The sequence below is a fragment of the Bos indicus genome, chromosome 6 (genome assembly GCF_029378745.1).
Source record: "Bos indicus isolate NIAB-ARS_2022 breed Sahiwal x Tharparkar chromosome 6, NIAB-ARS_B.indTharparkar_mat_pri_1.0, whole genome shotgun sequence".
NCBI lineage: Eukaryota > Metazoa > Chordata > Mammalia > Artiodactyla > Bovidae > Bos > Bos indicus.
Genome location: NC_091765.1, coordinates 84,480,935 through 84,494,378, shown reverse-complemented (window position 1 = coordinate 84,494,378; position 13,444 = coordinate 84,480,935). Strand labels below are relative to the sequence as shown.

General features: G+C 38.2%; 1 protein-coding gene across 1 annotated transcript in view; it reads left to right on the top strand.

Annotated features, from left to right (window-relative positions):
• LOC109560042 (transmembrane serine protease 11F) overlaps positions 1-13,444 on the top strand; it is a 123,282-nt gene that overhangs the window by 86,772 nt on the left and 23,066 nt on the right. The window contains exon 3 of the mRNA XM_070790739.1: positions 766-884. Within this exon, the coding sequence (XP_070646840.1) occupies positions 766-884 (119 nt within the window). The remainder of the gene's footprint in view (positions 1-765; positions 885-13,444) is intronic.

Below are 13,444 nucleotides of genomic sequence, written 5' to 3'. Positions count from 1 at the left end.
GGGCTGCAGTCTGCTGAGCTGCAAAAGAGTCGGACACGACTTGGCAACTACACAGCAACAACAAAGGACAGAACTAGAGAGTTCTCCAAAGTAAGAGCAAGGGGGAAAACCAGAAGATGGCTTCATAAAGCCAAAGACAAACTTTCAAGGAATATGATTAAGTCTGCTAAGAAATCAAGATGATTTTTGAAAAAGACCAAAAGAAACATGATGTTAGATATAACAACTGTTTTGCCCTTGACAACAGAAGCTACAGTGGTTTGTTAGGAGTCCATTACAGAGAATTGATGCCTGCATGAGCAAAAAGAAAATGCAAATTTAAAATACTGGTTTGTATTTAAGTAAGCTTGTCAGTAGCATAGAAAAAAGTGATCGCCCCATTCGATATAGCTTCATAATGCAGTTAGTTATAATATACCTATATTACAATTCTTTAAGGAAAACGGTAATTTTTATTATATGAATGTCAGCAATTGTTTTCAGTGTTTGAATTTTCATTGTTGTGGATGTTGTGTGTACGTTGTGTATCTAATTGTGTGAAAAATTTTATATGCATAGACACTATAAATGGGTGTTCCGAAAGTACACTCTATTTTAGTTGGATGCGATGATAAAAATTACACAATATTTTTAAAAATGACTATGACTAACTGTATAATGCTAAGAAGAAATAAGCTGTGTTATTGTAAATCTATTTCATAGGGGAAGGGGACAAGCAATTGATCACGTCTAAGCATGGATCTTTTGTTTATTTTTACCTTTCAGATGATAAGTCATTCTACTATCTTGCCTCTTTTAAAGCTACAAATATAAAATATAGAGAATGTTATGGAATAAGAACCTCAAAACAATTTATAGAAAGGAGTCATCAGATTGAGAGAATGGTAAGCCCAATAGAAATTTTGAAAGTTTATGAATGTTTCTCTGCCTGACATTGAATGTGATTGTTATAGGAACATAATTGCTCCATGGCTCAGTTTCTTCTTCTATAAAATGAGGATAATATACTAGGTCATATGGTTGTGAAGATTAAATAACTTAATGTATGTAAAATATTTAGAGTAATGTCATATGCCATTAAACGTATGTAGATTAGAGTAGGCAACTAATTAACATCTGAGGAAATTGTTGGTTGAAACAGGTATTCTCAGTTTAAGTTATGTTTGAATTTAAATTTCTATGTTTAAAAAAAAGATCAGTTTTTAAACTGTTAATTTTCTTTCTTGGTTCATTTTCCTTAAACTTTTCCTTCAACATAAGAATATAGGATTGTGATGCTTTGCCTCATCATTTTGTGATTTTGCTTTTGAAACACATAAAGGGTCACATACAAGACTGTGTGCCTATGATTCTTATGAACCTCAAATTTAGTTGTGTCCCTCAATTATTTTGGCTTTCCTTGAAAACCTAGGCAATTATCAAGGCATTTCTAATTTTTTAAAGTATATCAGGCAAGCAAAATCCTTGCCTGTTATAGCAGAAAGTCAAATAAAAGAGTCTATTTTTGTTTAATAAAAAACATGTCTTTGGAGACTATAGATTTCTTTAGCAAAACCCACAGCGTTAGACTAGAGTATAATTTAAAGTCATGAGAGTTATTCTAAGGAAGTAAGGGGTCTATAGAAAGGGGACTTAATTAGTATGGTTTTTATGATTAGCTATAGACACTACCTTTCTTTTTTATTTCCTTATTTATTTAAATTAGAAGATAATTACATTACAATATTGTGATGGCTTCTGCCATACATCAACATGAATCTGCCATTGGCATACATGTGACCCTCCATCCTGAATCCCCCTCAAAACTCCCCATCTACCCAATCCTTCTGGCAGATGAATGGATAAGGAACTTGTAGTACATATACACCATGGAATATTACCCAGCTATAAAAAGGAGCACATTTGAGTCAGTTCTAATGTAGTGGATGAACCTAAAGCCTATTATACTTAGTGAAGTAAGTCAGAAATAGAAAGATAAATATCATATATTAACTCATATGTATGGAAGAATCTAGAAAGATAGTACCAGTGATCCTATGTTCAGGGCAGCAAAGGAGACACAGACATAAAGAACAGACTTTTGGACACACTGGGAGAAGGACAGGGTGGGATGATTTGAGAGAATAGCATTGAAACATATACATTACCATATGTCAAACAGACTCTCTCTTAATTAAAGGAAGAGGACTTTAGCACTCCCACTCTTAATTGTACTCTCCTTTCTCTTAATTGTTAACAACATAGGAAAGTATTTGCATTTTATTTGGCTATTTATTCTTATATAGCTCAATTATATGTAGTTCCATTCTAAATGTTGAAAACAAACACTGGTTTATTTTTCGTACCTATTTAAATAGAGTTTTGCATTTAAATAGGACAGTGTTTTTACAGTTTTGTTGCCACAGTTCTTTTTTAATTTTATTGGTAGGTGGCTTTATTTAGATTTTTATTTTTAATTGAAATATAATTGATATATAACATTATGTTAGTTTCAGCTGTACAACATCATTGTTGATATTTGTATAAATTGAGAAGGACCGCCACCATAAGTATAGTTAACTTGCAACACTACAGGTAGTAGTAATTTTTCTTCTTATGATGAGAACTTTTAAGATTTACTCTCTTAGCAACTTTCAAATATACAATGAAGTCTTAGTAGATATAGTCACCATGTTATACATTATATCCCAAATAACTTATTTATTTTATAACTGGAAGTTTGAACCTTTTGACCACCTCAGCCCATTTTACCTAACTCTCATCTCTCACTCCTGGCAACCACCAATCTGTTCTCTAGATATGAATTTGTGTTTTTTGCTTGTTTGTTTAGATTCTATATCAGTGAGATCATATGGTATTTATCTTCCTCTGTCTGACCTACTTCATTTAGCATAAAGCCTTCAAGGTCCGTCAGTAAATTGTCAAAAATGGCAAGATTTCATTCTTGTTTATGTCTGAATAATATACCATTGCATATATGCCACTTCTTCTTTATTCATTTATTCATCAATGAACACCTAGTTTGCTTCCCTGTCTCAGCTATTGCATGACTAATAGCAGTGGTAGTATGGTTGATTTAGGGATTTAATTTTGTTCTTTCCCCCTGTGTGAACAAACAATTGTTTTAGCACCACTAATTGAATAGTCTGTCCTTTCCTGGTTGATCTGCCATGTCATTTCCACCACAATTCAAGTTTCCATATATGATACGGAATGTTGCTGGGATCTCTAATCTGTTCCATCCATCAGCTTGTTTTTCACTGGGTCAGTACCATGATACTTTAACCTCTACAGTTTGACAATGTGTTGATGCATGTTGTATTAATTTCCTAGGACTACTGTAGCAAATTACAAAAAACGAATGACTTGAAACAACAGAAATTTATTCCCTCACAGTTATGGAGACCAGAAATCTTAAAATCCAGATGTCAGCAGCCTTGGAAGTCTCTAGAGAAGAGTTCCTCTTTGCCTCTTCCAACTTCTGGTAGCCTCAGGCATTCCTTGTCATGTGACTACATGAACTTGATCTCTGTCTCCATTTTCACCTGGGCTTCTCTGGGTTTCTTTGTTTCTCTACTCTGAAAAGAATACTTATCATTGGATTCAAAGTGTTCCTGGATGATGTCTACACAATGGTCTCATCTTGATATCCTTAATTACATCTGCAAAGACTCTTTGCCAAGTCAGGGCACATTTACGTGTTCCCAGAGTCAAATATATCTTTAGGGGGCCAACATTCAACCCATATACCTGGATTTATCATCATCTCCTTCAGGTATACTGTAGTTTTTCTTGTCCTTTTTATTTCATATACCTGTAAACACACACACACACACACACACACACACTCACATCCCCTCATATTGGGGTTTTGATTAGTGTGCTCCAAATCTAGAAATCTAGAGAAATAATTGACACCATTTATTTATACTTATTTGCTGTATTTCAATAGAGCTTTAAAATAATTTTCTTAAGTGTCTGGTATATCTCAGTTAAATTTAATCCTAAATGACTGTTTTGTTGTTGTTTGGTTTTATGTGTATATGGGGTTTATTTGTTTTTGGTCACTGTTAATGGATATCTTTTCAAAGTGCATTCTTTAAAACTGGTTTTTACCAGTGTATACAAATGTGACAAGCTTTTATAACCTCTTTTAACTCTGTCTTCTTTTTCGCATGTATTATTTCCAAGTGCTGAGTCTCTCCTGGGGCTTTTAGAGCAGAGAGACTCCCTTTGTGGTTGAGTTGCCTTGATCCACAGTCTGGTCCAGTGATTTCCAATTATGGGCACTTATGTTTCCCTAAAGATATTTTGCAATCTTGGAGACATTTTTTTGTTGTCACACTGGGAGGAGGAAAGCTGCTGGCATCTAGTACCCAGAGGTTCTGACTATTTCTCCAACTCTTACATTCTCCTCCTTGCTCACTATTCTCTGACCATAATGGTCTTCTTTGAGATTCAGTTCAGTTCAATCACTCAGTCATGTCCGACTCTTTGTGACCCCATGGACTGCAGTATGCCAGGATTCCCTGTTTATCACCAACTCCCAGAGCTTACTCAAACTCATGTCCATTGAGTCAGTGATGTCATCCAACTATCTCATCCTCTGTCATGCCCTTCCTCCTGCCTTCAGTCATTCCCAGCATCAAGGTCTTTTCGAATGAGTCAGTTCTTCATATCAGAGTATTGGAGTTTCAGCTTCAACATCAGTCCTTCCAATGAATATTCAGGACTGATTTCCTCTAGGATAGACTAGTTGGATCTCCTTGTTGGATTCTCAAAAGTCTTCTCCAACACCACAGTTCAAAAGCATCAATTCTTTGAGATTACCCACACATTTTTTTCCTTCTATCTGGAACTGCCCCCGATTCTACTTTTTCTGTTGCTTACTTCTTCTGATCCTTCTGATCCTTCATGTATCCTTCATGTATCATGTTACCTTTCTGGAAGTAATTATAGACCCTCAGCCATTATCCTGTATTACCTTACTGTTTTAGTTACCTTTTGGTGGGGGCCACTCCACAGCTTGTGGCATTTTAATTCTCTGATGAAGATTGAACATAAGCCCTTAGCAGTGAGAGTATGGAGTTCTAACCTCTGGACCACCAGCAAATTCCTGCCTTTGTATTTAACTATTTATTTATTACTGGCTATCTCTCTATTCTATGAGCCCAGGGACCACAGCTTTTTATTTCTACTCTTTATCCAGTATTGTCACAGTACCTGAAATATAGGATACTCTAGCCAATTGTTCTGAATGAACAAATTAATGAGAAAAAAAAAGGGGGGGGGAACAATGGGATATAAGGAAAGAGTCTTGAAGCACTGCAAAAGTCAGCATTTTTTTTTCTTCGTGACACTGATTAAGATTAACCATAGCTGGAGAATCAATGAATTTATGAAAATGTTATTGTGTACCTCCTTTGTGTGAGCTAATGAAAAATGCCAAGGTCTACATAGTACAGTTACTTCCTTATTTGGAGTGTATAATATTGTTTGTATGTGGAAGTTTAGACATGGATAATAATAGAAAAAGAAAATTTATGTAGCAAATGATATGACATATAAGAGTTTACAAGATTGAAATGATAATACTAGAGCTGCCACATTGCAAAATATAATAGTCAAATATGTGACTCAAACAATCAGTATTTTAGGGGTTCAGAGGAAGTAAACATCTCTTTGAGCTAGCAGAAAGCTTCCTTGGAGAGGAAAGCAGTCTAGTGTGGTTTGGGAGGGGAGTGTTTTTTTGTTTGGTTGGGGTGTGTGTGTGTGTGTGTGTGTGTGTGTGTGTTTGTCCTCTGCTGGTAGCTTTTCCCCTGAAAGAAGCAGGGTATCTGCAGAACTTGTCTGATTACTTTCATGGGTGGACCCAGAAAGGGATTTCCTAGTTCTCACCAGTAACTACTAATCTTCCATAAAGACCTAATCTGCATGTAGTTCCCAGCCAGAGGGAAGACACAAGCTCTGGGTGTACTTTTAGTCAGAGCCACACATATTTTTTCAATTATGCTATTTTAATTTTGATCCTGGAGTCACATCAAGGACAACAGTTTGTGTCTGATTTTAAGGAAAATGTTTTATTTTCATTTTACCAGATTAAGGGCAGGAGGAGAAGGGCGCAACAGAGGATGAGATTGTGAGATAACATCATCAACTCAATGGACATGAATTTGAGCAATCTGCTGAAGACAGTAAAGGAGAGGGAAGCCTGGGCTACTGTACTCCATGGGGTAGCAAAGAGTTGGATATGACTTAGTGACTGAACCACAACAAATGGGCTTAGTCATTATCTTGTTTAAAATGAAGTACCCTCTAGTAATCTGTTCCTAGGTTTCAGTTCAGTCCAGTTCAGTCCCTCAGTAGTGTCCACTCTGCGACCAAATGGACTGCAGCTCAACAAGCCTCCCTGTCCATCGCCAACGCCCAGAGTTTACCCAAACTCATGCCCATTGAGTCAGTGATGCCATCCAACCATCTCATCCTCTGTCACACCCTTCTCCGTCCTGCCTTCAATCTTTTCAAGGATCAGGGTCTTTTCCAATGAGTCAGCTCTTCGTATCAGGTGGCCAAAGTATTTGAGTTTCAGTTTCAACATCAGTCCTTCCAATGAACACTCAGAACTGACCTCTTTTAGGATGGACTGGTTGGATCTCCTTGCAGTCCAAGGGACTCTCAAGAGTCTTCTCCAACACCACATTTCAAAAGCATCAATTCTTTGGTGCTCAGCTTTCTTTATAGTCCAACTCTCACATCCATACATGACTACAGGAAAAACTGTAGCCTTGATTAGATGGACCTTTGTTGGCAAAGTAATGTCTCTGCTTTTTAATATGCAGTCTAGGTTGGTCATAACTTTACTTCCAAGGAGTAAAGTAAAGTAAAGTGAAGTCACTAAGTGATGTCCGACTCTGCGACCCCGTGGACTGTAGCCCATCAGGCTCCTCTGTCCATGGGATTCTCCAGGCAAAAATACTGGAGTGGGTTGCCATTTCCTTCTCCAGGGGATCTTCCCAACCCAGGGATCAAACCCAGGTCTCCTGCATTGCAGGCAGATGCTTTAACCTCCAAGGAATAAGCATCTTTTAATTCCATGGTTTCAATCATTATCTGCAGTGATTTTGGAGCCCCCCCAAAACAAAGTCAGACACTGTTTCCACTGTTTCCCCATCTATTTCCCATGAAGTGATGGGACCGGATGCCATGATCTTAGTTTTCTAAATGTTGAGCTTTAAGCCAACTTTTGCACTCTCCTCTTTCACTTTCATCAAGAGGCTCTTTAGTTCTTCACTTTCTGCCATAAGGGTGGTGTCTTCTGCATATCTGAGATTATTGATATTTTTCCCAGCAATCTTGCTTCCAGCTTGTGCTTCCTCCAGCTCAGCGTTTCTCATGATGTATTCTGCATATAAGTTAAATAAGCAGGGTGACAATATACAGCCTTGATGTACTCCTTTTCCTATTTGGAACCAGTCTGTTGTTCCATGTCCAGTTCTAACTGTTGCTTCCTGACCTGCATACAGATTTCTCAAGAGGCAGGCCATGTGGTAGGGTATGCCCATCTCTTTCAGAACTTTCCACAGTTTATTGTGATCCACACAGTCAAAGGCTTTGGTATAGTCAATAAAGCAGAAATAGATGTTTTTCTGGAACTCCTTTGCTTTTTTGATGATCCAGCGGATGTTGGCAATTTGATCTCTGGTTCCTTTGCCTTTTCTGAAACTAGCCTGAACATCTGGAAGTTCACGGTTTACATATTGTTGAAGCTTGGCTTGGAGAATTTTGAGCATTACTTAATTAGTGTGTGAGATGAGTGCAATTGTGTAGTAGTTTGAACGTTCTTTGGCATTGCCTTTCTTTGGGATTGGAATGCACACTGACCTTTCCAGTCTTGTGACCACTGCTGAGTTTTCCAAATTTGCTGGCATATTGAGTACAGCACTTTCAGTGCATCATCTTTTAGGATTTGAACTAGCTCAACAAGAATTCCATTGCCTCCACTAGCTTTTTTCATAGTGATGTCTCCTAAGGCCCATTTAATTTCACATCCCAGGATGTCTGGCTCTAGGTGAGTGATCAGACCATTGTGATTATCTGGGTCATTAATGTCTTTTTTGCACAGTTCTTCTGTGTATTCTTGCCACCTCTTCTTAATATCTTCTGCTTCTGTTAGGTCCATACCATTTCTGTCCTTTATTGAGGCCATCTTTGCATGAAATGTTCCCTTGGTATCTCTAATTTTCTTGAAGAGATCTCTAGTCTTTCCCATTCTATTGCTTTCCTCTATTTCTTTGCACTGATCACTGAGGAAGGCTTTCTTATCTCTCCTTGCTATTCTTTGGAACTCTGAATTCAAATGGGTATATCTTTCCTTTTCTCCTTTGTTTTTTGCTTCTCTTCTTTTCACAGCTTTTTGTAAGGCCTCTTCAGAGAGCCATTTTGCTTTTTCCATTTCTTTTTCTTGGGGATGGTCTTGATCCCTGTCTCCTGTACAATGTCACGAACCTCTGTCCATAGTTCACTAGGTACTCTGTCAATCAGATCTAGTCCCTTAAATCTATTTCCCATTTCCATTGTATAACTGTAAAGGATTTGATTTAGGTCATACATGAATGGTCTAGTGGTTTTCCCTACTTTCTTCAATTAAAGTCTAAATTTGGAAATAAGGAGTTCATGATCTGAGCCAAAGTCATCTCCTGGTCTTGTTTTTGCTGACTGTATAGAGCTTTTACATCTTTGACTGCAAAGAACATAATCAGTTTGATTTCAGTATTGACCATCTGGTGATGTCCATGTGTAGGGTCTTCTCTTGTGTTATTGGAAGAGGGTGTTTGCTATGACCAGTGTGTTCTCTTGGCAAAACTCTGTTAGTCTTTGATCTGCTTCATTTTGTACTCCAAGGCCAAATTTGTCTGTTACTCCAGGTGTTTCTTGACTTCCCACTTTTGCATTCCAGTCCCCTATAATGAAAATGATATCTTTTTTGGGTGTTAGTTCTAAAAGGTCTTGTAGGTCTTCATAGAACTGTTCAACTTCAGCTTCTGCAGCATTATTGGTCTGGGCATAGACTTAGATTACCCTGATATTGTATGGTTTGCCTTGGAAATGAACAGAAATCATTCAGTTGTGGATGTGACTTGTGATGCATGTGAGGTGCGATGTTATAAAGAGCTATCTTGCATAGGAACCTGAAATGTTGGGTCCATGAATCAAAGCACATTGGAAGTGGTCAAACAGGAGATGGCCAGAGTGAACGTCGACATTTTAGGAATCAGGGAACTAAAATGGACTAGAATGGGTGAATTTAACTCAGATGACCATCATATATACTACTGTGGGCAAGAATCCCTTAGAAGAAATGGAGTAGCCATCATAGTCAACAAAAGAGTCTGAAGTGCAGCACTTGGATGCAATCTCAAAGATGACAGAATGATCTCTGTTAGTTTCCAAGCCAAACCATTCTTAAGTTTAGACCATTTAAAAAAAGGATACAATTAATTTTTTGTAATTTGGACTAAATATAACATTTACTTATATATACTGAGCTTCCAGTAGATAAATATAAACATAGATTTAACTTCTCCAGAAATTGGTTACAACAATGATTAGGTGTTCAGAAAAAAGTGGTTCCCGTAGCCCTGTTAAACTAGAAGCAGAAAAAAAGCAAATTTCTAGGAGATTATCTTTTACTAGGTTTAGATTCAGGAAATAAAAGTTGCTTTGAGGACTTATTTAAGGGCTTCCTGCCCCCAAACCTCTACCCCCACCAACCTGAAAATCTGTCATCACGCATATAAGTAACTCAGGGTTGTCAATGTTACTTAAAGCTTAAGAATACAAGATCTTGAGCCAGATATCCTGGGTTCACATGGCAGAACAACCACTTCTAATGCCAAGTTAGACAATTAAGTGTCTTGAGCTTCAGTTTTTTCACCTATAAAATGGGACTGATGAGAATAAAGAAAATACTCCCCTCAAGGCTGTATGAAGTTGACTAAGGAGTTGGTCCAATGCCTACCACGTAGTATGGACTTAATACATGTAAGCTATTATTAGTGGTTACACCAATAGTGTACTATACCAGAAGCTACTCATTTTTTAAATAGAGGTCGACTCCTCAAGGGACCATGGTCTTATTAATATAACAATTTAGTTCAAATAGATTCTTAGTAATTTCTTACACTCTGATATGACAGAATCCTCATCCTTTCCTACAGTGCCATTATGTACACAGTTCAGAATTTCAGAAGCCATTTATATTAAAGTGCTAAAGATCTTAAGGGTTTCCCAGATGACTCAGTGGTAAAGAATCTGCCTGCCAAAGCAGGATACAGGAGATGTGGGTTTGATCCCTGGGTTGAGAAGATCCTCTGAAGAAGGGAATGGCTACTTACTCCAGTATTCTTGCCTGGGGAAGTCCATGGACAGACGAGCAAAGGCTATGATCCATAAGATCACAAAAGAGTCAAACATGTGAGCATGCCTACACACATGCGGAGATCTTAACATCACATTTTCTCCTTGTTTCTTGAGAACTGAAAATGAAATGTGTTCTGAAAAGATTAGTGAATCATAAGTGACATAAATCAGAACTGTCCCAAACCCCTGGAATGACCACTTATGAAGGGGGTGGGAGTCACTACTGGGGTCTCCTGGCTTCTGCCTTGCTTTTAGATTCCCATAGAGTTCTACTTACCCTTGGCAACATGATTTTCAGAAAAAGCAAAAACAACCATGTTATTATCTTATCTCCTTTATGGTATTCTGGATCTTTCATTCATTTTCTCATTTATTCATTCATTTATTGAATCCATCAAACATACATTGAGCATTTACTGTGGACCAGGCATTGTGTCAAACACTAAACATACAGTCCAGAGTGGGAAAGACAATTGTAAACCAGTGTGATAATTGCTACAATAGAATCATGTGCAAGATGCTGGGGTGGCTTCAGTTCAGTTCAGTTCAGTCACTCAGTCATGTCCAACTCTTTGCAACCCCATGGACTGCAGCAATGCCAGGCCTCCCTGTCCATCACCAACTCCCAGAGTTTACCCAAACTCATGCCCATTGAGTCGATGATGCCATCCAACCATCTCATCCTCTGTCATCCCCTTCTCCTCCTGCCCTCAATCTTTCCCAGCATCAGGGTCTTTTCCAATGAGTCAACTCTTTGCAAGAGGTGGCCAAAGTATTGGAGTTTCAGCTTCAACATCAGTCTTTCCAATGAACATTCAGGACTGATCTCTTTTAGGATGGACTGATTGGATCTCCTTGCAGTCCAAGGGACTCTCAAGAGCCTTCTCCAACACCACAGTTCAAAAGCATCAATTCTTCAGCACTCAGCTTTCCTTATAGTCCAACTTTCACATCCATACATGACTACTGGAAAAACTGTAGCCTTGACTAGATGGACCTTTGTTGGCAAAGTAATATCTCTGCTTTTTAATATGCAGTCGAGATTGCTCATAACTTTCCTTCCAAGGAGTAAGTGTCTTTTAATTTCATGGCTGCAGTCACCATCTGCAGTGATTTGGGAGCCAAAAAAATAAATAAATAAAGTCTGCCACTGTTTCCACTGTTTCTCCATCTATTTGCCATGAAAAGGAGAATTTAATTTTGTTTGAGGAAGGCAAGTCAAAGACAAGTTAGTTGTCACTGGAGAACACCATAATTGTCATTGAAGAAACTTACCTGAAAAAAAAAAAGTATACTGAAGGAAGAGGGAAATGAATGTGCAAAAGTGTAAAGGTGTGAACCAGGCCATTGAGATTAGGAAAGAACAGGTAATAGAGAAGATAATAGGGGTAGGATTAAAAAAGGCCTGTGATATGCAGATAATACCACTCTAACGGCAGCATGCAAAGAAGAACTAAAGAATTTCTTGATGAGGATAAAAGAGGGTAATTAGAAAGCTGGTTTAAAATTCAACATTCAAAAAAGTAAGATCATGGCATGCAGTCCCATAACTTTCTGGCAATCAGATGGAGAAAAAAATGGAAACAGTGACAGTCTTTATTTTCTTGGGCCCCCAAAAGCACTGTGGATGGTGACTGCATCCGTAAAACTAGAATTTGCTTGCTCCTTGGAAGAAAAGCTATAACAAACCTAGACACTGTATTGAAAAGCAGAGACATCACTTTGCTCACAAAAGTCCATATAATCAAAACTATGGTTTTTCCAGTAGTTATATACAGATGTGAGAGTTGGACCATAAAGATGGCTGAGGGCCAAAGAATTGATACTTTTGAACTGTAGTGCTGGAGAAGACTCTTGAGAGTCCCTTGGACTGCAAGGAGATCAAACCAGTCCATCCTAAAGAAAATTAACCTTGAATATTAATTGGAAGGACTGATGCTGAAGCTGAAGCTCCAATACTTTGGCCACCTGATGTGAAGAACTGACTCATTAGAGAAGACCCTGATACTAGGAAAGATTGAAGGCAGAAGGTGAAGGGGACGACGGAGGATGAGATGGTTGGGTGGTATCACCGACTCAATGGACATGAGTCTGAGTAAACTCTGGGAGATAATGAAGAACAGAGAAGCCTGGCATGCTGCAGTCCATGGGTTCTCAAAGAGTCAGATACAATTGAGTGACTAAACAGCAATAACAACAAGACCCATGAAGGGTTAAGATTGTGGAGCTCATACTAAGAGACACTGGGTTTCAAGCAGGAGTGTAATATACTCAGACTTGTGCTTTAGGGATATCATCCTGGCTGCTGGCATGCTGGGTAACAAGTAGGGGAGGAAAGACAGAGTTGAACCACATAAATGTGCCAGTGAGAGGACCACTGCAAAAACCTGAACACAAGTTTCGAATGAGCTGATTTTAGACCACAGCAGTGGGATGGAAGGAAGAGAGGGAGACTGAATATTTAACAAGGTAAAATCTACTGAGCACTGTTATTAATTTAGAGGAATCAAGGAAAAGGAAGAATCTATTGGGCAAGGGAACCAATATTCCCTCTTCCCAAGGGGGGCATGATTTACCATGGAACTGGGCCCTACGTAAACTTCCATGGACCTGCAATTTCTGAATTTTGACTTTCACTCTGGTGTTTTTTTTTTTTAATCTTTTCAGGCAGTGCCTCAATACTGGAAGGCAGGGTACCTTGGGAATCAGGTACCTTTAGGAGATAATTTCATGGAATATCCAAAATCCTTCAGTGGTTCAGACTAGAAAAGCCAAGTAATAAAATGCTGACAGTATGAAATGTGATGAAATATAGACCTGCCAAAGAGATGATTGTGTGTGAGGGTATCAGAGTCACAAGACAGGTGTTGATACATATTATGTCAAATGCTCTCATAAGGGATATTCATGTGAGAAATGAGCAAATTGATATCAATAGTAGACTAGAATGCCATATTGGAGAATGAGACAAATATATGGTAGGTTTTCTTAAAAGTGAGGATTGCTGCCTTGAAAAATAGCACCA